Source organism: Camelus dromedarius, chromosome X, assembly GCF_036321535.1.
Source record: "Camelus dromedarius isolate mCamDro1 chromosome X, mCamDro1.pat, whole genome shotgun sequence".
Taxonomy (NCBI): domain Eukaryota; kingdom Metazoa; phylum Chordata; class Mammalia; order Artiodactyla; family Camelidae; genus Camelus; species Camelus dromedarius.
Genome location: NC_087472.1, coordinates 111,193,073 through 111,218,370, shown reverse-complemented (window position 1 = coordinate 111,218,370; position 25,298 = coordinate 111,193,073). Strand labels below are relative to the sequence as shown.

General features: G+C 42.0%; 1 protein-coding gene across 5 annotated transcripts in view; it reads right to left on the bottom strand.

Annotated features, from left to right (window-relative positions):
• Positions 1–25,298, bottom strand: part of LOC105091671 (neuroligin-4, X-linked) — a 302,749-nt gene that overhangs the window by 101,565 nt on the left and 175,886 nt on the right. For 4 of the 5 annotated variants that reach the window (XM_064482621.1, XM_064482622.1, XM_064482620.1 and 1 more), the window contains 2 exons: positions 24,139–24,198; positions 20,449–20,601 (listed from right to left, as the gene is read on the bottom strand). In XM_064482621.1, the coding sequence (XP_064338691.1) occupies positions 20,449–20,601; positions 24,139–24,198 (213 nt within the window). The remainder of the gene's footprint in view (positions 1–20,448; positions 20,602–24,138; positions 24,199–25,298) is intronic. The other variant, XM_064482624.1, reaches the window with a different exon arrangement.

Here is a 25,298-nt window from a genome sequence, read left to right as displayed (position 1 = left end):
TGTGGGGTGACCTTAAACGTAAAAGTGTTGAGTGGCTACATTGTGCACCTGCAACTAACATGATGTTGCAAATCAATTATACCTCAATTTTAAAAGAATAATAAGCAAGCAAAGAAACAACATAGTTTTGGTAACCTACACTGCTATTTCTAAAGTAAGTAGGGTATGATCGCCTTTCTCAAAACCTCATCAAAAAAGAGCCGTGATCGCTCATCAGAAACAAGAGAACATAGGCTCCATTTGTTACACAAATAAAAGTTTCTTTTGTATACATTCCTTGATCTCAAAAACTAGAACCAGAGGGGGAGGTTGTAGCTCAGTGGCAGAGTGTGTGCTTAGCATGCACGAGGTCCTGGGTTCAATCCCCAGTCCCTCCACTAAAAAATAATCATAATAAAAATTAAAAAAAAAAACTAGAATGAAATACATTGGAAAACTAAGGCTGTATTTGTGAGAATTCATGGCTTTACAACTGCAAATAAACTACAGGGTGTCTTTGGTGTATATCTGCCTTCTTCATTTCATCTCGTTCTTCAAACCCAAGAAGCAATGCAGCTGAATGAACGCTCCCCTTGGGGGTTTAGCTCCATCAGAGTCTCTTCATGTTGCATTATGTTGCATTCATGTTGCCAGCTCTAAATTTCAGACGCTTGTCCCCAGTGTGGCTCACAAGTTGTAGCTGCTCTTGGACGGAAAGAAGAAATGGGAGTAATAATTTGTTCTACGGAATTCTGCTACAGCAAAGAAAGCCACCATTCTGCCGTTAACCATTGACCCCAATGGCCAAAATCAGAGGGAAAAAAATGGTTCAGTGTGGATGGGTTTTTTTCTTTAATTGAAGTACAGTCAATTACAATGTGTCAGTTCCTGGTGCACAGCACACTGTCCCAGTCATGCACATACATACATATATTTGTTTTCATATTTTTCTCATTAAAGGTTATTACAAGATATTGAACATAGTTCCCTGTGCTACATAAAAGAAACTTTTTTAAAATCTATTTTTATATATAGTGGCTAACATTTGTAAATCTCAAACTCCCAGATTTTTCCCCTCCCACCCCCTTTTCCTGGTAACCATAAGACTGTTTACTAAGTCTGCAAGTCTGTCTCTGTTTTGCAGATGAGTTCATAGTGTCCATTTTTGTTGCTGTGGTTAAGATTCCACATATGAGTGACATCATGTGGTATTTTTCTTTCTCTTTCCGGCTTCCTTCACTTCAGTGTGGATGGGTTTTAATCAGCCACAGAAAATAGAACGAATTACCAAAATCAGAGAAAAACGTGGTTCAGCCTGGATGGGTTGTTAACCAGCCACAGAAAATGGAACAATTAAAGTAAAATTCAAAGACACTGGTTGTGACTACCTCCATCCAAGCGAGGTCCACGGGAGAGGTTGTCCGGGCTGTGCACGGCCCTCTCCCGTCCTCAACATCCCCTCCTCCCTAGAACAGAGGTGGCACTGGCTGACCAGACATGGAGATCAGACCCCTGCAAGGAAGGGACACAGCTCCTCCTTTTCCCATCTTCCTCAAATTCTGAAGGAGAGTCCAGTTAAGATTAGATCCCACTAACTGTATGGGAGGTCTCCTTTCTGCAACGAATACAACATTGGTGTTCAGATTCCTAAACAAAAGCTGAAGGTTAATAGTTGAGAGTACACTGGTCAGTCCTTGTTGAGACTTCAGCATTGCTTCCTTTATCTTTCAGTTTATTTCATTCTCAGTCACCTGCCACAGAACAAAGCAGCCCCTGACCTCATAAAAGCACCTCCACTTCCTAACAGTGTCCACTCAAAGCCACGTCCGGCGTCCTTCTGAAGAGAATCACTTCACACGCGTCCACATCCTCTGAGTCCTCGCGAACCCTCCCTGACTCAATATCCCCTACGGTTTGCGTTCTCCCCTTTTGCAACGTCGATGAACCTGGTTTTGCTCAGGGAGAGGGCTATCGAGGGTGTATTTGTTTGAAGAGCACAAATGCCACCTGGGGAAAATACACTAGTGATGACCTCATAGGATCTTTGTAAGAACGAAATAGGATAATCCATGCAAAAGTTGGGGAAAGTTCTTGGAAGGTTCACGGCAGGTGATGAGTATGGTGTTAACCTAATATGTCACCGGAGACGTGTGTTCGCCAGTGTGTGCATCTGTAAGTCCAGCCAACCGTATCCTGGGGACAAGAAAACAATTCCTGGTCTGCAGAGCCCGAGGATTTTCACAAATCGTCGTAGCCTCACCCAAAATCATGCAACTTGGGGAAGACATCTCAGACATCAGGCTTGCTCCTGAAATCTGGACACTGAGTTGAATCAGAACAAGTGACGGAGAGAACTCAGAGCGTCACCACGGACGCTGCAGAAAATGCTACATTATTGTTAAGATTCACGCACCTCGGGGCAGCTTCCACATATTTTAGGAGTCCCTGTGGTTTTAAGTCAAAAGGTCTGACTACTTAGAAAAGGGATATAAAAGCCCTGAAGTTATGTAAATTTTTTTTTTAACCTCATAAAGGTCTGGATTGAGACAAACACATCTTAACGGTTCTCCGTGTAGGTCTGGAGTGGGATGGCGCTCAACCCCTCCCCACCTTGGCGCACTGCTCGGTAGAGGAAAGAAAGGAGCATGTTTCCTTCACTTTGGTCTTTGGGGACGGAACGGGGCATCGCAAGCAAAAATCTTTGCAACAGGGACGGCTAAAAAAAGCAGAAGGCATCATAAAAACATCATTACTCTTGTGTCCTATGACGAAATACCCCAGGCAGTAAGGAGGTCTCCCCACTCAGGTTTAACCACGTATCAGAACCTTCAAGAAGTCAGAAAATACCAAAAATTAAAAAAAAGAAAAACTCTGTTTCCTAAATACTTGAAGCATGAAAGCAAGCAAGAGTCTTTGTAAAGAGGCTGGTTTCACTTGGCTGTTGTAAATTTTAACCCTCTGATGTACTGATTTTTGAATATACATAAAATATTTAAACTAACACATTCTAATAAGCAATTCTAAGACCAAGCATGAACTGGACTTTGGGGCACAGCTTGGTAACTTACAGGTCCCTACAGGGGTGATCTACAAGCTTACGTGATGAACGGGGCGGACGGATAGAGAGCCAACGGGCAGACCTTGGCAGGCACTGAGCGTCTATTAAATACTGAGCGCTGACTCAGGTCCTGCCTGAGAGGAGCTCTGATCTAGGGAAATGCGCCACAGCATGCCAGGAATCTTACCTACGAAATGACTTCCACAAGGGTCCCCTTACTTCTGAGCTGGAAAACTAGGTTCTAAAGCCCAATATTGATACGTGCAGTGATATTGAGCGAAATAAGCACGAGCCTTTTAAAATGACATTTTTACTTCCAGACTACTGAAACATTTTTTTAAGTTTTTTTTTTTTTGAATAATTACTTTGGAAAAATTATACTGGAAACTCCAAGAAGAAGGTCTGATGGAGACCCTGTGGACACGCATATACCTGGATTCTCTCAGGATGTGAGGTACTAGTGTGTCTCACCTGCAACTAAAATCAGTTTTTCTACACCCCCTCCCCCAAATGGACAGGTACATTTCTCAGGCCTGTAAGATCACAACAGGTGGCCGAGGTCACAATGCACACCTGTTACATGAGTGCCCAGGGTTCTAGGTATTATAAAGACATTTGAGATGGTGACGCAACTCTAGAGAGTGCTCCGTGTCTTCCCAAACAAGGCACCGTTTAGGCTGTGACCTGGAGCCCCCGTCCCACGGCTCACCCCTTGGTGAACGAGTCCCGGCCAGTTCTTCTGGGAAAGGTCCTTGCAAGGTTCTCAAGCCCGGAGGTTATCCAGAATAAGAAAATAAAGGATTTAAGGGATGAGAATTGGGTCACCCTTTGGTCTCCCTGGAGTGTGGGGAAAGAAAAGTAAGAAGATTTCCAGGGCTTGGGAAGCAAGAGAAAAACGAAGATTAAAAAAAAATTCCAAGCACCATCTCTAAATGCCCAGTTACAATCCTAGTAATGACAGTCATCTATTCACTAAGAGTCCCAAAGCTGATTATAACCCAATCAAAAGCAAGTATTGGCTCAAAGCCTGAATAATTTGGGGGTCGTGAAGAAGACGCTAACCAATGGTAGAAAATCCACACCAAAATGGGATCTCAAATGACTTGATCATTTTGCAAACACCTTTACCTGGACAAATGGATTGTCCTCGAATCCCATGCTACTTTATTTTATACACTTCCTTCAACCTGGGGTTTAGGTGCGGCTTTGTAATGAGAAATTACACAGCATTAATAAATAACTAGCATATTTCATTTCCCTTCTCTTTGTTAAAAATCATGATTTTAGCAGGTTACAATACAAACAGAAATGAATGACCATTCAAAAGTGAGTACCCCAAAAAATGAGTTGAAAGACTTTCTCTTAAAGAATATTGCTTATTTTAAAATAATCCGTTAGGAATGTATGTATGTATATGTATGACTGAGACATGATGCTGGAGACCAGAAATTGACACAACTTTGTAAACTGACTATACGCCCATTTTTAAAAAAATCATAAAAAAAAGTAAATAAGTAACCATTTAGGAAACCACTGCCTCTTTTCTGCAGAAACAGCAATAAGTATTCCATTGGTACATATTAGTAAATATTTAAAATCACTTAAATTAAATTGAAATCATTTCAGGTCATTTACACATTGCAACTTAAGTTGACAATGAGTTGGTTTTGTTATTTCTGACAGAATTAAAGTAGGGGGTGAACAATGTTAAATTAAAACCATAAACGGTTAATTAATTTTTCCTCAAACGCTGAATGGTCTACACTTAGGACATTTGATAATTACATACAGTAAAACAATACTTGCTAACCAAACAGAGGAGAAAAATGCAAACTAAACTGGGCAGGTGGGGACCCAGGGCCTTGTAAGCGGCATGCTTATAGCATGTCATTGCTGAATGGATGCATACAAATTCTCTGTTTCCTCCAAGCTTGAGTTTGCAGTTTTAAGGAAATTTTAAAACATTTTAGGCCTTTGGTTAAACTGAAGTTTGCTCTGGGTTTGCTCTGAGTTCACACGGAGACACTGGGGTTGTAAAAAGTCAAGTTCAGCCCTCAGGGAAGTGTGATGTGCGCTGACAGGTTCTGTTTGTACGCTGTTCAGTTTATTTATATATTCCTTCTAAGAAGTGGCCTCAAACCGGGCTCCTTTTATACAACTGTGAAGAGGGGAGCTCAGTGAGGCACATGCCAGCTTCCAACTTTATTTTTCTGGTATTGAGGTGAAACTGACATAACACAACATTAACCGTTTTAGAGCGTACGATGCTGGGCTACACCAGAGGTCCCTATCTCAGCCAGACTCAGCCCTGACCTCTGTACACAGAACAGACACCTCTGAATCCTACCCCTTCATCTGTCCTTTTCTTCTATCGCGTCTCTCCTCACATTTCAATCTCCACGGGCATTTGAACTTGAGACTCAAATTCCATACCTAGTTTTTCCAACAGAACAGAGAATCAAGAAGTAGAGCCAGGGCGGTATTGCAAAACAGTGGAGAAGGAAGGGCCATTTCAGGCCCTGGTTCAGGAAGGTGAATCCATGAGCGTGAACGCCAGGTGGAACCCCAGGCAGGTGTAGTCCTACCTGTTATGAACAGGTGAGTGACTGCAGGACCGGCCCTCACCCAGCGCTGACTGCTAACACCAGGAAGTAGTTCTCCGCTGGCTGGTGCATGCTGGTGCCTGGAGCTCTGAGGCATGTTTCCTTCTAGCTGCCCCTCCTCAAAGACCTCCACCCGTCTCCTCCAGGATCCAGCAACCCAGAATGTTCATTCCTGGGCTCAGTGAGCCTCCAGAACTCTGATGCCAGAGCCTACCATCTGCAAAAATTGGTTGATGGGTCAGGGGGTTGAGGAGTCTCCTGTCTCCTGCATTCAACAGTTTGATCATACTTTTTGGATACCATGCGTATCACAGACCTTTTCTTCTACGTCGGTTTAGAGCGTGCTCATTTTGAGTTGCTATCATCTCTGCTTCCCACAGAAGAATAGGGAAGTCCCCAGATTTGAACTTCAAATGAACAGCCTTGGGACAAATAATGAAAGGCTTGCATCACTCACTCAGCACCATGGACAGCTTCAAAAGTTAATACACGTGGAAATCCCACTGCAGATTCAAGAAATACTAAATTCCAACCACAAATAATAGACAATATGTGTGCAGTTCCATTCCTATCTTAAAGGGTTTTTTTTTTAATTCAAGTAGAGTTGATCTACAGTATTGTATTAGTTTCTGATATACAGCATAGTGATTCAGGTATAGATATATAGCGGAATATATATATTCTTTTTCAGATTCTTTATCACTATAGGTTATTACAAGATATTGGATATAGTTCCCCATGCTTAAAATGTTTACTAGCCTCTAAATCTACACATGTGCCGAGACTTGTATTTCCCAAGAGTAGATCTTAAAAGTTCTCATCAGAATAAAAAAAAAATATAACTATATGAGGTGATGGACGTCAACTAAATTGATTGTATTAATCATTTTGCAACATTGACAAGTATCAAGTTGGCTTGTTACATGCCTAAAAGTGATATGATGTTATGTGTCAAGTCTATCTCAATAAAACTGGAGATTAACTCAGAGTAAAGATACTCTCCATGTAAATTAATGAAGGAAGAGTAGTGAATTGGGCCACTAATAACAGAAACTTCTACTTGGCTTCCCCACGGTCCCCCTTATATTGAAACCAATCATTTGGCCAATCTTGGGGAAAGGAGAGCATGACCGTTGGCCAAAAGGGAAGCAAGTCTATTTCCATTGAGATAAATCTCTATCCACAACCACCATCCCCAATTCTGTCTGTCTGCCTGCCTGCCTATCTATCTATCTATCCATCCATCCATCCATCCATGTATGTGTCTACCTACCTACCTATCTTTGCTTCAGAACTAGGATTCTCTGGAATTATTCCAGGATTTTTTTTTTTAATCTAAAGAATTTTCTTATAATGGACTCCTTTATTTCACTGGCTCAACTCTCTGCTGGTAGACCAACAAGATGATGTCATCTTTCAGGAAAAAAATCACCCCCATGTGAGCAGTGAACTAAGATCTCATGGGGATGAGGTGTTTTTGTCCCCCATCTTGTCCTGTTGTCCATCCTCTAAGCTGGAGCTCATGGGAGCTTAGGTCCCACCTCTAGGAAGGGCCATGCTGGCATCCTTGAAACAAGGGCACCATCTTCTTTAACACCACCTGGCCAACTCTCTGCCCAAGAAATGCAATCATCACTCAACCATGTAAAACCAGAAAAGATTGTTCCATGATGCCTTGGCAGCGACGTGGGGCAAGACTGAAAACAAAAAGTAACCAAGGACACCACATCCCAAATTTTTGAGTCCAGCGAACCCAAGCCACTCTAAAGGCGGCGTGCGAAAACAATTGAGTTTGAAAAGTAGTGGCAAGGCATTCGAAGAAGGCCATTCATTGTTTGAAAAGTCCACGAGTCACTTTAAAACTTGAGTTGGATTTGAACAAGTCCCTTCTTTTAAAAACCCACACTGATCTCGAATGTAGATTTTTAGGAACCCCCTACCCTCCACTCAACTTTGGGATGGCACGTGTGTCCAATGTGCAATTTCCAGAGAGGGCATTCAGGAGCATTTGTAATTGGATTTTATAAAAGGTGGAGAGAAGATAGCCAAGTGACAGTTTTGGCTTTATATTTACAGCTTTGTAATTTAAGAAGACAACGTGCGTTGCTGGAGCAAAGGCATGCATTTTGCATCCAATGGGGGGAAATGCTTTTGTTGCTTTTAAGCCAGTGAGGATGTTTTAAAGGTTCAGAGTGATCCTAATTGTTAGAAACACTTTTGCAAAGAGTTGAAGAAATAAAATCTACATTATAGAACTCTACTTTTTTTTTTAAATAACTCTCAAAATCTGATAGAACTATAAAGACATGCAGATTTAAAATATACATTTTTAAAACCTTGGGCTTTACTTCAAGGTAGGACGCATGCTACCAAACAAAGCTGTCTGCATCCCAGCAAACCTACACGCAGCGAAGATGAAATCCCCAGTGGATGATTCCGACATAAGTTGATGTTTCGAGGAAAATGAAACCTTCAACGCTTGCGAAAAAGCAACAGCTGCTGAGTGGAAGACGTGCAAATAAACACAATTTCCATAAAAGTAGGCAATCGTGGATTTTGACAACCAGGAGTTCACACATACAGCAATAAAAAAAAAAATCCTCAAATAAATTCAGTGTCTGCTCTGTGAATGAGCTTTCATCTTGCAACCTGAAGTCCAAACCTTGGCCAAGACGAATCCCGCCAGAAGGTGTTTATTATCTGGTGAACACTCAGAGGACAAAGGCAAGGAGCGCTGTGACCCCAGCCCTGAAGGAGCTTAGAAACCGGAGACAGGAAGTGGACACTGTCCACGCGAAGAAATAAAGCCACACACATCTGCGTGTGGATGTTTCGGCACAGACGAGGGTGCCGCGGGGCCCCTCCGTCCTCAGAGAAGGGACACACGAAGAAAGGAAGTGGGTCTCAACCAGGTGGAGGCTTCCCAGCCCGTCCCCACCAGGAGGTGCTGGGCACAGGCTGGGACACATGTGTTTGTCATGATCGGTGGCTGGGAGGTGTGACTGGCATGCAGGGGGCAGAGGTTGGAGACGGTGCGTAACATCCTACAATGCTCAACACAGACCCCCGCAAAAGAGAACCATTTGTTCCAAATGTCAGTGGTGCAGAGGTCCAGAAACCATGAAATTGATAATATCCTGAGAATAAGAGGTCATTTCCTCCCCTAGAACTGGAGGTTAAATGGGAAAAAAAAATTCCTGAAGACATAACTAGCAAACCAAGCTCACCAGCACATAAAGAGGATTATACACCGTGACCCAGTGGGGGTTTTATTCCAGGATACAAGGTCCGTTTAACATTCAAAAATGGATTAATGTACTGTATTGACAGAAAAAAAAAAAAAGAACAAAGACCACATGATAATATTTTCTGAAAAATTAACTCCCAATGGAACCAGGTCTAAAACCACATCTAAAATAGTCTAACTCTTAAAAATATATATATAAGAATAAATCAGTATGACCTTGGGTTCGGTAAAGACGTCTTCTTACAGGCAGAAAATGCAAGCGTAGAAAAAGAAGAAAGAGTTAAGCTGAACTTTATCAAAATCAAAAACATGTGTGTTTCAACAGGCACCATGAAAAAAGTGGGGAAGAAACAAAATTAAAGTAAATATTTGCAAGTTGTACTATCTGATAAGGAACAAGTACACAGAACATGTTATTTTAAAAAACAAACAAAGTCTTAACTCAATACTAAAAAATATGCAAATACCCCAATTAAAAAAGGGCAAAGGATCTAAATAGACGTTTCTCTAGGAATACAGGATATACAAATGGCTAACATCCACATGGAAGGAAAGTCAGCATCACTAGGTGTCAGGGAAACGACATTAAAAACGTCACCACTTTATACCCATTAGAATGGCTACACTCAGAAAGACACAGGGCAACAAGCAGTGGTGAGCGAGTGGAGAAATTAGAAAGCTTTTGCTGGTGGGAATGCAAAATAGTGCATTTATAGGAAACGCCCAGAAAACGGAGAGAAGAGATTCGTGGTCCGCTATGTCTTCAGGGATTGGAAAGAGCAGATATTGGGTTGTCTCCTCGGGGTGATGAACGTATTCAAAAATTAGACGGTGTTTGTTGATGGCGGTGCAACGCCATCACTATCCTAAAGGCCGTGGAACTGTTCCCTTCAAATGTGCACGTGGCTTAGAAACTGTTTCAAAGAAGGGACGCAGACAATGAAAGGTGGGACTGGAGACAACCCCCCATGGGTCATTTCCAGGAAGATTAAGAAAGATGAAGGTGCAGGAAAGGCCATTAAAGGAAGCTGGAGAAAGTGCTTACGATGTACGAGGGGCCTGCAAGGGAACAGTTTTGATGAACTATGACTAAGACGCAGGAAGTTGGTTAATCAGACCTAAGAGGGGAAGAAATGGATAAATAGAACTAAAAAAGTGAATACCCAGGGGAGTGGAGTGGGGGGGTGGGGTGTGGGGAAGAGATGGAGAAATTGTTGAGGCCATTTGCACAAGATTCGTTTTTGTAAAGACATGAAACATGCATGGTTTTAAAAAGAAGCAGTCTAGGAAAAGATGGCTGGTATTTCTGAATGATACTACAGGTTCATGTTTAGAAGGGAGAAGAGGTTGGAAAGGAGGGGAACAGATGCTGAGAGGTTCACAAATGTACTGAAAGAGGAACATGGGTGGGGTATCCTCATGTGTTCAAAATGCATAAGATGGAGTTAAAAATAATATATATATATATATATTCCAATCTATATATCTATCTCTAACTCTGTATCTATTTACCTGTTTGTCTACCTATCTTTCCATCTACCCATGCACATATCCAACCACCCATCCACCCAACCACCCCCTTTCTTTCTTTCTTTCTTTCTTTCTTTCTTTCTTTCTTTCTTTCTTTCTTTCTTTCGTTCCTTCTTTTCTTTTCTTTCTATCCATCCATCCATTTGTATGTATTTCCATCCACCCAGCCACACATCCATCCATTCATCCTTCTTTTCTATCCATCCATCTCATCTCATCTCATCTATCTACCTATCTACCTACCTACCTACCTATCCATCCAATCTATCTACCCATCCATCCAACCATCCATCCAAGTCTCTATCCATCCATCCATCTATCCATTCATCTATCCATCCATCCAACCATCCATCCACCCACTCACCTATTTATCTATCCATCCATCTTATCTATCTATCTATCTATCTACCTATCTGTCTATCTACCTACCTACCTATCTTATCTACCCATCCATCTAAATATCCATCCACCCATCCATCGAACTATCTAATCTGTCAGTCAATCAATCTGTCAATCAATCAATCTATCTACCCACCCACCCACCCACCCACCCATCCACCCATCCTACCTAGCTAGCTGTGTATCAGATGGCTAAGAAAAAGTACCACAGAGCCATCTAAACTATCACTAGGATATTTTAGCAAACTCTCAGCAGTCACTTTGAATGACAGAAAACATTTCTCAGTCCAAACTGGAAACATTTCGTCATTGTAAAATTGTTCTCTGAACCCCAGTACAGATCTGATTCATCTCGGTGTAACTGATAGTGCTTTGCTGGGAGATCCTGTCCTACCTATGTCTGTATGAAGTGTGCATCTTTATAAGAATGCATTTGTCCTACCCACCGGTTTCATAGGACATGGCCTTTTGTCCCGGAATATCGGAACCTAGAATAAAAGCTGTTGTACTGAATGCAGTGAAAATCAGTGCCTGCAATCTCAAATAATGAATGGAACCAGGAGAGCTTTGCGACTGGCTTACTGGCATGAAGACCCCAGCTCATGCACGTATAATGAGTGTTCCATCAGAGGAATGCTGCATTTACCATTCTAAAATATCTCTGATTCTTTGATACTGAGAATTGCACACTTCTTTGAAAACAGCTTTTTTTTTTTTTTTTTTTTTGCAATCAAAGGAAAAACTGCCCTGCCCTACCCATTAGGTGGGACTTACCCAATCGCATCTGTAACCGTGTCATTTTATTTGAAAAATACATTGATGTTGCTAAATCTGCCATTTCCAGATTACATTCTGATCCCTTTGAACCTGTGCCTTATGTCCCTCTGGGGTTTATTTCATAAAGTCAGTGACGGACTGATGTGCGATGGAGCAAAGCGAGGGGAGTTAAGCTAGAACAGAACATGCCCCCGGAGGTATCACTGCTGTGGGGGTGTGTGTGTGTGTGTGTGTGTGTGTGTGTGTACACGCATGCACATGTGTGTGGACATTTGCATATTCATTCTGTGCTTCTTGTAAAACGTGCAATTCAGGCTTTCAGGCAAATGTGAGGGAAAAGAAAAAAAGAAAGGAAAAATGATCTGCAGAAAGTGTGTAGCCCCAGAGTATTTCAGCCCTGCAGTCTTCGCAGTGCCCGCTCCGACCGCCTTGTGGAGATTTTTCAATTATCTGACTTGGAAGGACTAATTCCTTGCATGTAGCAAGACAGGGAGGCAGGTATGGACTTTTTAGGCAATGTTTATAAAGCATTTCTCGGATGCAACGGTTGCCTGAATCCTCGTTTCCAGCTCACCCAATCAAGCTAATGTGTTTCAGCTCCCAGATTCAGGGCTCCTCCTGTCGGAACGTCCCAGCATCCCCCTGAGCTGAAATGCCTCCATCACACCTTCCTTTTCATGCACAATGGTGCGCAGGCCTCTCTTTCCCCATGATGACATAGACTACTTTCTCCTAATCAACATAAAGGGATCAACCCTTCATATATCGCTTGGGAAACAAAATGAAGAAAACAGGCAAAGTAGAGAAAACAGTTTCTTTCCTTCAGAATGAAGCATCTTAAGAGAGTCTGTTTTGGATGCAAACATTTCCATGGAAGAGCATTTTTAAAAAGTTTTTTATAATATTTTGTTATTTTATTATCATTATTATTCTCTAGAGGTTTTTCACTCAACATTGTAAAATGATTATAACTCAATAAACAAATGTTAAAAAAAAAAAAAAGGAAGAGTATTTTTTTGAAAACGTACACCCTGTGCGATTATTCCAAGGTGTCGTGACGTTCTGGGACCGACTAACTGGAAAGGAGGTACTTATACAATACATTCTTCATTCAAGTGTGTCTGAAGGCTGTGATTTCCAAAAATGGCTCTGGGTGCGAAGGTACCATTCCAACTTCCTTGAGAAATTCTGATTCAGAAGCGGCCAAGACGGCGGAGCAGAAGGACACTCTTAGCTCACCGTCTCCCACGGACACCAAGGGAGACACCCGTGGGCCCACCCATTCCCTAGGAAATTCTGATGCCTTCCTAAAGAGAGCGAGGAAGTTGTCCATTGTGCGACGCATGCTAGTCCATCATTTTGTGCACTGGAGGTTGGGAAATAAAAGGTCTTTTCTACCTTCCCATCACCCCCACAATCCTTTCACATCCCTCATTGCCTGTGTTTTCTGCAGAGTTAGTGTGCTTTCCCCCTTGGCCCCCTGTCACGTGAGAACAGGCATCTCTTTGTTTCATTTTTCATACCAACCTTTCCAGAAAAGGCATCTGTCCCATTATAGCATCTTTTCCAAAAAGACTTTTTTAAATTGAAGTACAGTCAATGACAATGTGTCCATTTCTGGTGTGCAGCACAGTGTCCCAGTCATGCATACACATATATATATTCATTTTCATATTCTTTTTCATTAAAGGTTATTACAAGATATTGAATATAGTTCCCTGTGCTGTACAGAAGAAACTGTTTTTAAAAGTCTATTTTTATATATAGTGGCTAACATTTGTAAATCTCAAACTCCCAAATTTGTCCCTTCCCACCCCCTTTCCCCAGTAACCATAAGATTGTTCACTATGTCTGTGAGTCTGTTTCTGTTTTGTAGATGAGTTCATATTGTCCCCCCCTTTTTTTTTCATTATAGCATGTTTATCCTGCTGCAATGGTTTCTACATCTACTCCCACGTGCTTCTGAAGTCCCAGGGACGGAACCTTCATCCCCAAAGTCCCAGAGAGAGAGTCCTCACCGTCAGTGAAACAGCTTCCTCATTTGCTGAACTAATCAAATTCATGCAGTGGGAACTTCTAGCCACCAGGAGGCAGAAGAGGAGAACCCAAGGAGATAAATCATTGAGAAACAAAAGCTGAACGGTGGGTGATATTGTCCAGACGTCTTCTGGTTCTTAATCAACACGCCAGCAACCACAAAGACTGGCTTACGGGGTTTCCGAGTCAGTACGAGATGCACAGACAGCTGCTGATGGAGATAGTGAAAGGCACTGAGTTGGTGTTGGGGGTGGGGGTGGGCGAGCACCTGGGTTTCTTCTTCTTTTTTGCATAAGTTTTCGATCAGGGAAGCAATGCCCACCCTCCCTTCCCCAGTCCAGCGTGTCCACCCTATAATGTGTTATTTGGAGGGTAAACCTCCCTCCCTACCCCCGTCCAGCCGAAGTAGAACCATGTCAGGAAGCACTGGAGAAATGAGACCAGGAGTCTGTTCCCAGACTGGCCGATCCCCTCCACCACCCACCACAGAGGGTCTTATTCGAAGGGTTTTCACGGCTTCCTTCCACCCTCGTTCCATTTCAGGGTTCTGTGTGGTCCTTCACAAAGGGTCCAGCCTCTGCTCCCACTGCTTGACACTTCTCCCAAACCTCCTTCACTTCTCCATCTTTTTTTTTTTCTCTTTTCCCCTCAGCGCAAGGCTTCATCTCCCCTCTCAACCCCTTGAACTCCTCACAGCATTCTTCCGTCCCTCAGGAACGCACATGACAATGGAGAAAGGAAAGAGTTCCCGTTGGGCATCTCATCAGGGGCAATCTGAGAGGAGAGGGAATACAGAGGACACAGGAGGGGGCGGCACGGAGATCCTTGAAGGCAGAGATGCTGTTTTTTTTCCTTTATATACACATTTAGGAACTTTGGATTTGATAGGGAAGATGTGTTCCATTCGTAACTGAAACAAAAATTCTTAGTAAAAGATAAAAGCAAAGAAATGAGAGAGAGAGAGAGAGAGAAAAAAAGACTCGGGGAAAAAAAAGGCCCAAGTACCAAAGAGGAAACAGTATTTTAACTCCCAAATGAAAGGGAAACGTAAGACCATCTATCTATATGGGAGGCTGACTGCTTTCAGCAGAGGTGTGGCAGGCATGTGACAGGGAGCCACTAAAATACCCGTGATGCAAACTGCTTGTGCGCACGTGGAACTCAGGTCATAGCTCTTTGCAGTGCACGTGAAGCCTCTCCTCCAGTGATGCCCAGATTCATTTTTTGCAGGGAGTCCGACATGGTCTCCAGTATATCCAAGAGATTATAGCCAAACTGCTCTGGCTGAGGTCAAAGGACGGCCTCCAAATGCCAGCCCACCCCCCTTCCATTTCAGATGGAAACGAAGACCCTACAAAGGAGACCAGGAGGCTAGGCGGTCACATTTTCAGGTGGTCACACCGTGACACCATGCTCAAAGTCATGTGCATTTTAATACAAATGCTCTTCCTGTTCTGCCTGTATTTCAAACCAATTCTGTCTTCCATTTTAAAGTTATGATGTCAGTCAATTCAGGTAAATAGTTTTGGGCAATTAATGAGCTTAAAGAGAAAGGCAACTTCAGAGCACCATAACACAACCCTCCCTGAGATGAGAACTGTCAGGAGAGCTACAATCCTTGAAAAAGGAGCAGGTGTTCCTCATGGGTTTTTTTTTCAATCTTTGAAAAAAATCAGTTATATAAACCTACAAGGGTAACATTTCTTAAGACCCCAAAGATACCTGTCAGGTGTGAAATTCACTGAAGTCATCATCTGGGGCAATGGTCTTAATTCCATTTATGGGCAACAGACAAGAAGGTAATGGAACGGGCATTAGAGGTCAGACACGCAGCTGGCTGGTAAAGCGTGAGATCTACTGCATCCAAGAGTTTTTATGGGACAAATGTTGTCCCTGGGGCTGATACCACACCACCTTGGACCGCTGTGGACCATCTGTGATGCTTTGATGAAAAAGTGCATCAGGTATCAAGGACCTGCTTTGAGGAACATTAAAGATACACTGTAAACACCGAATCACAATTTTGTATCTAGATCGACCACAGTTTGACACGGGGGGGATTCTGGAAGCTGAATCTGATGTGAGCATGGCATTCCGTTCCCTAAGCCATGTTATAGTGCCTGTAATTCATACTCGTAGACCAGGGTTCCAGTCCCGACTCGAATCCCCATAAGCGATGTCCCTGGGAGTCAACACCATCACCTCCGAGCCTCTGTTTCCTCCAAGGTAAGAGAAGTCATCCTTCTTATGAGGATTCAGTGGAGGAACCCCCGTGGAAGGCACTGCTGAACATAACGCAGGCTCTCCACGAGTCTGGCCCTAAAAGCATGTAGATGAAGACTCTTTTGAAGCAAAATAATTAAAGCCTGCCGGAGGCATCAGATCACAGGAAAACCAGAAAGGGTACACACCTTGTGAGCGACACTCAGATGGACATTTGGACGGAGGCAGCATTCACCTGCTGAAGATGGAAAGGCATGCAAATTGCAGACAAGTGAAGGTAAGACCCACCTACAGATAAATCCCTTCCATAACCCTCAGCGAGGAGGTCTCTCTTTCACAGCAAAGGTCTTTGAACGATCATTATGAAGAGGAACAGAGGCCGATTTGATAGAACTCAAGTTTTGCCTCTATACACTTTTTTTTAATTGATAAAGGTATGTAGCAGAATACAAAGGAAATATGCTTTTAAAAGAGCATCTCCTTTGAAACTAAACACCTGTTAATTCATTGGCCCTTACGTGGGTATAAATAATTGCTTTATTGTTATGACGGTACAGCCCAGTCTTCTTGGGACAATCCTAGTTTATTTATGGCTTATTAACGATCCTCAAGGGGTCCTGTATGAGGCAATACGTTATATGCTAGTAAGGCTGTGTGACCCAGTTCCGGTTAAAGAACATGTTCATAGACCAAAAAGCAAGTGTGAAGACCGCGCCCCTGACCTCATACTATGAGCATCTTATTATTTTTGTTGAGTTCGGGTGGTTCCGTTTAGACAGTGGTATTGGAAAGAGATTCCATGATGTTTTGGGCCGGATGCAAAGTTTTCCAGTGGCTCCACAGTGATGTTAATAAGATACCCAAGTGATTTACATCACAACAGAGATGTTAAAGCGACTGGGTTTACTGGTTCCTAGTGCTGGGCGCTGAAACTTCACTTACGGACACAAATCCCATGGGTGTTTACAGTGTAGGGACAACAACCTTGCAGGGGGAGAGACTAGAAGCACCATTTATAGACACTCAGAAGAAGGGAGCTGACTTTTTCGGTGTCACACCCCAGACGCGGGGTAGGGGGAAGGTTCCAGCTCATGTTTATCTCATTCTAAAATCTGTGCCCTTCCCACGCCAGCCTCCTCCAGCCTCTCTTCCCGCCGTCATTCATCGTTCCCAGCCTCTCTTTTGGGTGGGAAAATAGCATATGTTCCTCTGTTAAAAAAAAAAAAAATAGTGCTAACCTGCAACGACGCTTTTCCACTCCTGAGGCAGAAAAATAGCACCTAGGCATGTCTTACTTTCAGAAGGAAAAACTCAAACAACTATGTGTGCATGTGTAAATATACAGAATGGGATTTCTTACTGCTCAGCCGTAAGAAAGAATGAAATTATGCCATTCGCAGGAGCATGGATGGACCTAGAGATGATCATACTAAGTGAAGTTAGCCAGACAAAGACAAATGCCATATGATATCACTTATACGTGGAATCTAAAATATGATACAGATGAACTTATTTACAAAACAGAAACAGACTCACAGACATACAAGAGACTTACGGTTATCAAAATTGGGAAGGAGGAGGGATAAATTAGGAGTTTGGGATTAACAGACACACACTACTATATATAAAATAGATAAACAGGAAGGTTCTAGTGTAGAGCACAGGGAACTGTATTTAATATCTTGTAATAACCTATGATGAAAAAAGTGTGTGTGTGTGTGTGTGGGTATATATATACACACACAAGTAAGTCAAGTAAACTTCAATTTAAAAAAAAGTTGTGTGATTATTTATACAGTGGAATACTACTCGGCCATAAAAAAGAATAAAAGAATGCCATTTGCAGCAACATGGATGGACCTGGAGATCATTATTCTAAGTGAAGTAAGCCAGAAAGAGAAATAAAAATACTATATGGTATCACTCATATGTCACTAAAAAAAAGAAAAAAGGGGACATTCATAAACTCATCTACAAAACAGAAACAGACTCACAGATGTAGTAAACAATCTTATGGTTACTAGGGGACAAGGGGTCGGAAGGGATAAATTTGGGAGTTTGCAACTTACAAATGTTAGCCACTACATGTAAAAATATATTGAAAAAAACAAGTTTCTTCTGTAGAGCACAAGAAACTATATTCAATATCTTGTCATAACCTATAATGAAAAAGAATACAAAAATGAATATATGTATGTACTTGCACGGCTGGGTCATTGAACTGTACCCCAGAAACTGACACATTGTAACTGACTGTACAACAATTAAAAAAAAAAAAAAACCTGGATGCCAATGGTTTGAAAATATTTTGAGAGTGATCATAGTGATTTCCCGCAAGCAAAAAGAAAGTGCCCCCTGGCAGTTTGCAAGATCCCTGATGAAGATAAATGTCAAGTCACATTTGAGAAGTCTCTGAGTTCCAGCATGGTCAGCAGAGTTGGCAGACTTTGCTCCCTCCGATGAAAGGGGGTCTGTGGGCTTCACAGTCGCTTACTGGCGGAATGTTAATAGACCGGCATGGAGATGCTAAATTGCTTCTTTATATTTCACAGTCCTGCCTCTCACAGCCCTCTCTGATCTCACCAACAGTTTTTTTTTTTTTTAACTCTCAGCAGCAAAAGGTAAACTTAAAATTTTTCAATGAGACCTGTTCTAAAAGCAAGCTTTCTTCTTTTTTCTTAAAAACAAAACAAAACAGAAATGGAAGGTGTGTCTAATCACCCCAGTACCTTCCCAGATTCACAAAGGGCCCAACAGATAAGAGATCACCCGGTAAAGCTGGTTTCATACCGTTTGGCCTTAGAGGGAGCGAGAGATCAATTTCTTTTGAAATCCAACCTTTCAAGCCACGCCATCACGGCGTGCATTTTGTTATTCCACCGAAGCCAGAACTTGCTCAAAGCCCGTGGCCTCCTGCAGACAGCAGCGCCCAGAGCAGGTGCCGGTACCGGGGTCCCCACACCGCCCTCTCTGAAAGGGCTGCGAGCAGCAAGCCCCGGTACGCGGCTCCCTCTCCCCACCTCTGCCTCAGAATGGACCTTTTATAAAAGATCAAGAAACACCATTTCCTGTTGCAAACACCAGTCCCCAAAGCAACTAGCCAGAGGCTTCTGAAAAACAGTCAGCGAGGCACGCAGCCATCGCTACGGGAAACAAACTGAAGTCATTCTGCAAATATCTGGCTCGTAGCACTGACGAGAAAAAAGGGGAAAAAAGGGCTAAAAATCACGCAACAAGAAGGCTCCGGATTCTAGGCTCTGTTGCTGTGTTTCATGCTGAAAACCAACAGGGAATTTCAGGTACATTATCGATGCTCCAAGAGGCACAAGTTTGTAAACATCTGTGGGTGATTTGCATTTCAAAGTTAGAAAGTGCGTTTCTGCAACTCACCTCCTGCCAGGTCTTCTATGGGCGAAGGTTCCCACAAGTGAAAGGAAAGATGCTCGAAAAAAAATCAAAATGTCAAGTTGGACATAAAATATTCTTGGTGACATTTGCCTATTTGAAGACAACATTCTCAACCGTATTTGTTGTTTCACACAGGGCTGTTAAGCAACTCCATCTTATTTAATTTTTCTTTTTTTTTTTTTTTTTTTTACCGTAACCACCTTGTAACAGACACATCTTGCTGTCATAGACACACTGTTAAAAACCCATTTCCCTGCACCTTCTCAATGGATTTTTGCCTTGAAAAACGACATTGCTACAGAGGCTCGAGTATTTTTCACGAACTGCCCGACAACCGGCAAGATCACAAAAGAAGGTAAGCCTTAAAATATTACCCTCAAAATATATTATTTTTTCCCAACCATCCTCCATTGGGGGAAAATGAATTTAACACCAAGACAACAGAGAGCCCCTCTTGAATTTGTATGCACTTAGCCAAGTGCATCACACAATTTAAATAATAAAGTTCATCGTAAATCATACACTTTGAAAAATAAGTATTTAAATAGTATCATTTAAATGAAATGAAAAATCATAAAGTTACAAAATTCAAATAAGCGTTCAGTTCCACCACATGCAAATATAATATCCACGTTAACCACTGAGCACCTTTTCAAGACACAACAAACACACAAAAAAAACCATTCGGGGCATTAAGTCAAAGATTTTCCGAAAGGCGATTAACTAATGAACACACCTACAAATCCACAAAAGAAGGCGAGTTATCTGCGGTCATTATCGACTGGGACCACGTGACCCATCACCCATGATCACACGTGTTATCTCACACGTCACCGACACTGTGTTCCTTCCACAGGCTGACGCTGACTAATCCACGCGTTCATTCAGCCCGCAGGGAGAGAAAAGGGCTTTCAATAAAATTCCACTTTCATTGGGTGACCTTGGAGGCTGCTGTGTTTGTCCAAGAAGAGATCGGGGGTCCAGGAAACGAAATTCCTGGATTCAAAATGGCAAACTTCAAAAAAAAAAAAAAAAAAAAAGCCAAGGAAAACAGACCGTGCTGCATGGAAGTGAAGGAAGAATCACGTCCAGCACCATGACGTGAGGAGCTGGAGAAACACAGTTTGAACCCACGAGCGCCCAGAAAATCAAACGCCCAGACCGAGGAGACGGGCGCGGTCACTCACCCAGGATTCCCAGCCGGTAGTTCATCGTGATCACGATGACGTTCCCGTAGCTGGCCAGGATGCTGCCGTCGATCATGTTGCCGGTGCCTTCCATGTAAGACCCGCCGTGGATGTACACCATCACCGGCTTCTTACTGTTCTGATTGTGGATGTCTGGAAAACAGGGCCAAGTGAGGAAACACCATAAAGCAATCACACTGGTGGGCGGATGCTTAAATCAAGGGCGAAGGACATGGGTGACTCTCCCAAGTTTCAACTGCAATCCACCGTGTGTCCCTTACTGAAGGATGGACACCCTGGTAAGCCTGCCTAAGGAACATGGTCAATGTTGTGATATCTTCTGCTCATGGGAATGCTGTTTTGGGAAGTGTGCAGACGTTGGAAGAAATGTGTATGCAGATGTATGTTTCTGCGTGTGCCTGCAACACTAAAAATGGAAGGATTTGGATGAAATGCTTACTTCCTCAAGCCCTAGGTGGTGATCTGAATTGAACAATCACACGCTACCTACCACAAAATGCATTTGCATCTTCTAAGTAAGTGTGAAATCCACTTCAGAATGATCATTTGTTTTCCCTCTGACTGCCGTCCTCCGTCAAAGGTGGGACTACAGATTCGTTTTCAAAGGGTCAATGAGAACATAAAAGTGCTAGGGAAACCATAAGCTCTCAGTACAGGACACATGGCGACAAAAAAAAAAAAAAAAAAAAAAAAAAAAAAAAAAGAATAAATGGTTTAAAATGATCAACAGAACAGGAATGTGCAAAACAAAAACAAAACCAGACAACGACATCCAAGCAAGTGTCTTTAATTTACGTGCAGTACCATCCCACCTCAATGCCAAAAAAAAAAAAAAAAAGAAAAAAGAAAGAAAAAGAGATGTAATAAAAATGACACGAGATTCCAACCTCAAGATGACATTATTGAAATGCTACATAGTTTTACAGGGAATATAAACTCCCACTGTGATTTGCAACCAGTGAGTACCCTCAGTAATTATTATTTTATTTAACAGTGATGTAAAAGCCATTATTTTGCGATGGCCTGTGACAACAGAAATTTCGAGACTGTGTGTCCATTTGCAGACCCTGCTTTCTGAAAAGTTGTGATTAAATGATGTGTTTCATGCTAGCCATCCTTCAGGCTTACATTTAATGTTTAAGAACCCTTACTTCAGTTATGATTGTGTCTGGATATGTAGGTACGTGTATACATATTTATGTGCACGTGTGTGTAATTTAAACGTCTGTGTGTTAGCAAAACAAAAACCAAATATATCCGTGTACATTTATTTATTCTCATGTTTTTCTTAAATAAAAACTCTTTTCCCCTTAATTCATGGAGATACTTTGGGACATATCAGAAAGGAATTTTAAGGAAATAACCCCCCCCATTTGGATGGTGGGTAGTAATAAAATGAATTAGTATCACCGTCTCCAAACGGGCTCCTGGTGGGGGGGGGGGGTCACTATCCAGCATCCCCAAGAGATCACAGTCAAGTACAGAAAAAAGTGTCAAACTGCCCATGTGTCTGCAGACATTTAATCCAAAGCAGAAGAATCTGGACTATTGTCTCATATAAAAACTCAAACAGAGTCAAAATCCCTTAGTAAGCCTTTATTCATCCTATGCTCGGTGCAATTTTCAAATAAACTCCTTGTCCCTATAGTGTGTATAGAGTGTGGCATTTTGCACCATCCAGCACTGTGATCTGCAATTTTAGCCTTTTTTTTTTTTTTTGAGGTGTGTAATTAGGTTTACTTACTGAATTACTTTTTTAATGGAGGCACTGGGGATGGAACCCAGGACCTCGTGCATGTCAAGTCTGCGCTCTACCACTGAGCTCCCCCCTCTCCCCCAGCTCTTCTTTATTTTATCATTCTTGGCTGCTGGCTCCTCCTGGGCAGGCCAGGAAAAAAGTCGAGACCTTGAGGGCTGCTCCAGGGGCTTCCTGAGAGAAAATGTGAGGTTGACACACCTCTTTCCTTCTGAGACAGCCAGGACAAGGTTCTCGTGGACACGAGGAGGAAGTAACCAGATGCCGTCTGAGTTCAAAGTTAAAAAAAAAGAATCATCCCCATCACTGGTTCTTGGGATGGAAGGAAACGTAGGCAGCATTCTGACGGTAGTCAAGGTGCATGGCGAGCATTGTGAAGACAGATCGCAGTGATCAGAAGGGGAGGCACTGAAATGTCAGAGCAGAGTCAGGTGCGCATGACATCTGCAGATGGTGTAAGGGAGCAGAGGGGAGGCGTGTGTGGGGATGGATGCTGGAATACTGGCACAAGGGCAGGTGTGCCATGGTCCTTGCGGAAGGAGGGGCTCGCTGATGCCACAGGGGCAGGGAGGAGAGCCCTCCTTTAAGGGGCTATCAGAGGGAGGGCGGACCCTATGAATGCAAAAAAAAAAATTAATCAGTCAATAAACAATCACGTTGACAGAAGACCAGGCGTGAAAGCAATGCTGGTAAAACTTGCTTTCCTGGAGAGCTGCTGATTTGCAAAAGAAATCAGAGAGGGCAGGGAAATGAAGGGAGGGTTAAAGCGGCACTTTTGGGACGTTTTGCTGTCCAGCAAGGATCGCTCACCCCCATTTGAAACTGCCTTTCAGCCAGAGGAGAGGACCCTTGTCCTGGGAAGGTGACTACACGGAGCGCCACGCCTTCTGCAGCTCCGATGGGGAAAGCGTGCTTTCCACGCACACGGCCGGCAGAGCCTCCCCGGGCGGCCACGGCTGATTTTAAGACTTTTTATTTTCGTTTCTTCGAAACCATTAATTCTGGTGAAGGAAATGGATACAATGTGCTAGTGGTGGCTTTCACGCCACGTTATCTTCCATCTCCAAAAAAAAAAAAAAAAAATCACCCTGCTTCTGGTGGATAATCTGTCAAACCATTTGGGATCTTTCAACAAGAAAGGTTCCATAGCAACTAAACATTTTGGGGGTAAAAAAACCATTTTTTAAAGCAGCTGTGGTGTGAAAACAAAGACGCATGGATCTAGCTTTCTGATCTTTTTCAATTCTTTGCTAATAATCTCTTTTTGAAATTAAATGTTGCTAAAAGGCAGTTCTGAAAGACACAAAAACATGTCATTAAAACATTTTTTCATGTATTTCACTGTGAGCCAGAGAGGATTCTTAGAAAAAATCCTACTTTGGAATCAGTACGTTTGGGGAAAAAATAAAATGAAAAACAAACAAAACCAGAAATGCCAGCCCCTCAAAAAAGTTCTCCTGAGGTGCCTCACCATCCACCGAAGAAATTAAGAAGACCAAAGCTCCAAAAGACAATATTAAATTACAAAATAACATTTGGGGGAAAGAAAAGAAAGCACACATGCATGTTTTAAAATTTCATTTTTTCTTCTTGTGACCGAAAAAAAAAAAAGAAAAAAAAGAAAAACAAAAAGGTGAGCTTCCTTGTAAATGACATTTCGTTATTCAGTTGATGTTTAAAAACATTTATATAGGTTCCCCCAGGTGATCTGCAGTCATCTACATGGACATAGGGATTAAAAATGACAGTGGTTTCCAAACAACAATAAAATAAAGAGGCACACCAAAGTGTACTCACTTCAGGTAACAGGAGGAAAAACAGGTTGAAATGAAAAAGAAAAAAAAAAAAAAAAGAAGAGAGAGAGATACAAAATCATGCATCAAAGTCGAGCTTGGAAAAAAGCCAAAAAATACCTTCATCTTCACCACGGTCATGACTGCTTATATCATCAGCGTTTTTCTTTGTGTTGGCTCCTGGGGTCATATTGAGAAAGAAAATAAAGGGGGAAAAAAAAGAGAATTCAAAAACAACAGGTTTGCAAAAAAATCAGAGGAGAGATACTACCCAGTAAAAGAAAAAAAAATGCCATACAAAAAGTTGAAATCGATTACGTTTGGATTTCAAAAACATGAATTTGGGAGATGCAAAATGTGTATAAACATAAATATGTCAAGAAGGACTAATTCAAAATGTTACTTGCAAAAAATATTAGGTGTCTGTGAAAATGCAGTTTGGAGGTTAACATGACACTACTGTCAACAAAAAACGTTAATGTGAGTTGGAAAAAAAAAAAGAAAATTAAATTATTAAAAAGGGGTTTCCCACATTTTAAAAAGAAATTCATATGAAGCATCCAAATGTTCCTGTAAGTTTAACATATTATAATCTAGATACATTTTTGATATGTCAGCGACACACTTTGGTTAGGAAATTCCATGATGTAAGAAGAAACACATTTAAAGAATCAACATGAAACCACTTCAAGCAAAATATTTAAAATTGACATTCATTTCATGCATAAGAACTTAAAAGCAACCCATTTCAAATAAAATTCAGAAATACCAGTAATTTAAAGATTCACTTGTCACCAGTGGCTAAAGAATTATTGCACATTATTTGTTTCTGTTGCCTATTATAAAAAAAAAAAAAAAGACCACTTTCAATAAATATTTCTCAAGTCAAGATAAAACATTGTAAATCATGTTTTCCTGTGCTTGAAACACTTATTAAATATTACTTGAATGTTACTGCTACTTCTAAAAGTAAGTAAATAAATGGAGTTACCTACCTGAATGACCTGAAACATAACCCACTTTGAAATTTCCACGTAGGCAAAGTGTATGGCGGGTCCCTTCACCAATACCACCGTCAGCAAACTCCCCATGCTCTCTCTACGCGACGCGCCATTTTGGTTTTTGTATTTTGCAGATACGAGAGGCCAAAACATTCACTACCTCTTGAACTGTTTAGTTAAGGAGCTCAATTGCCTTCTTGCTACAGACAGACACAGCCCACAGGGATGGATATCCCAGGGGTGGATAACTTGAATTGTGGCCATCAATCAAAACGGGTC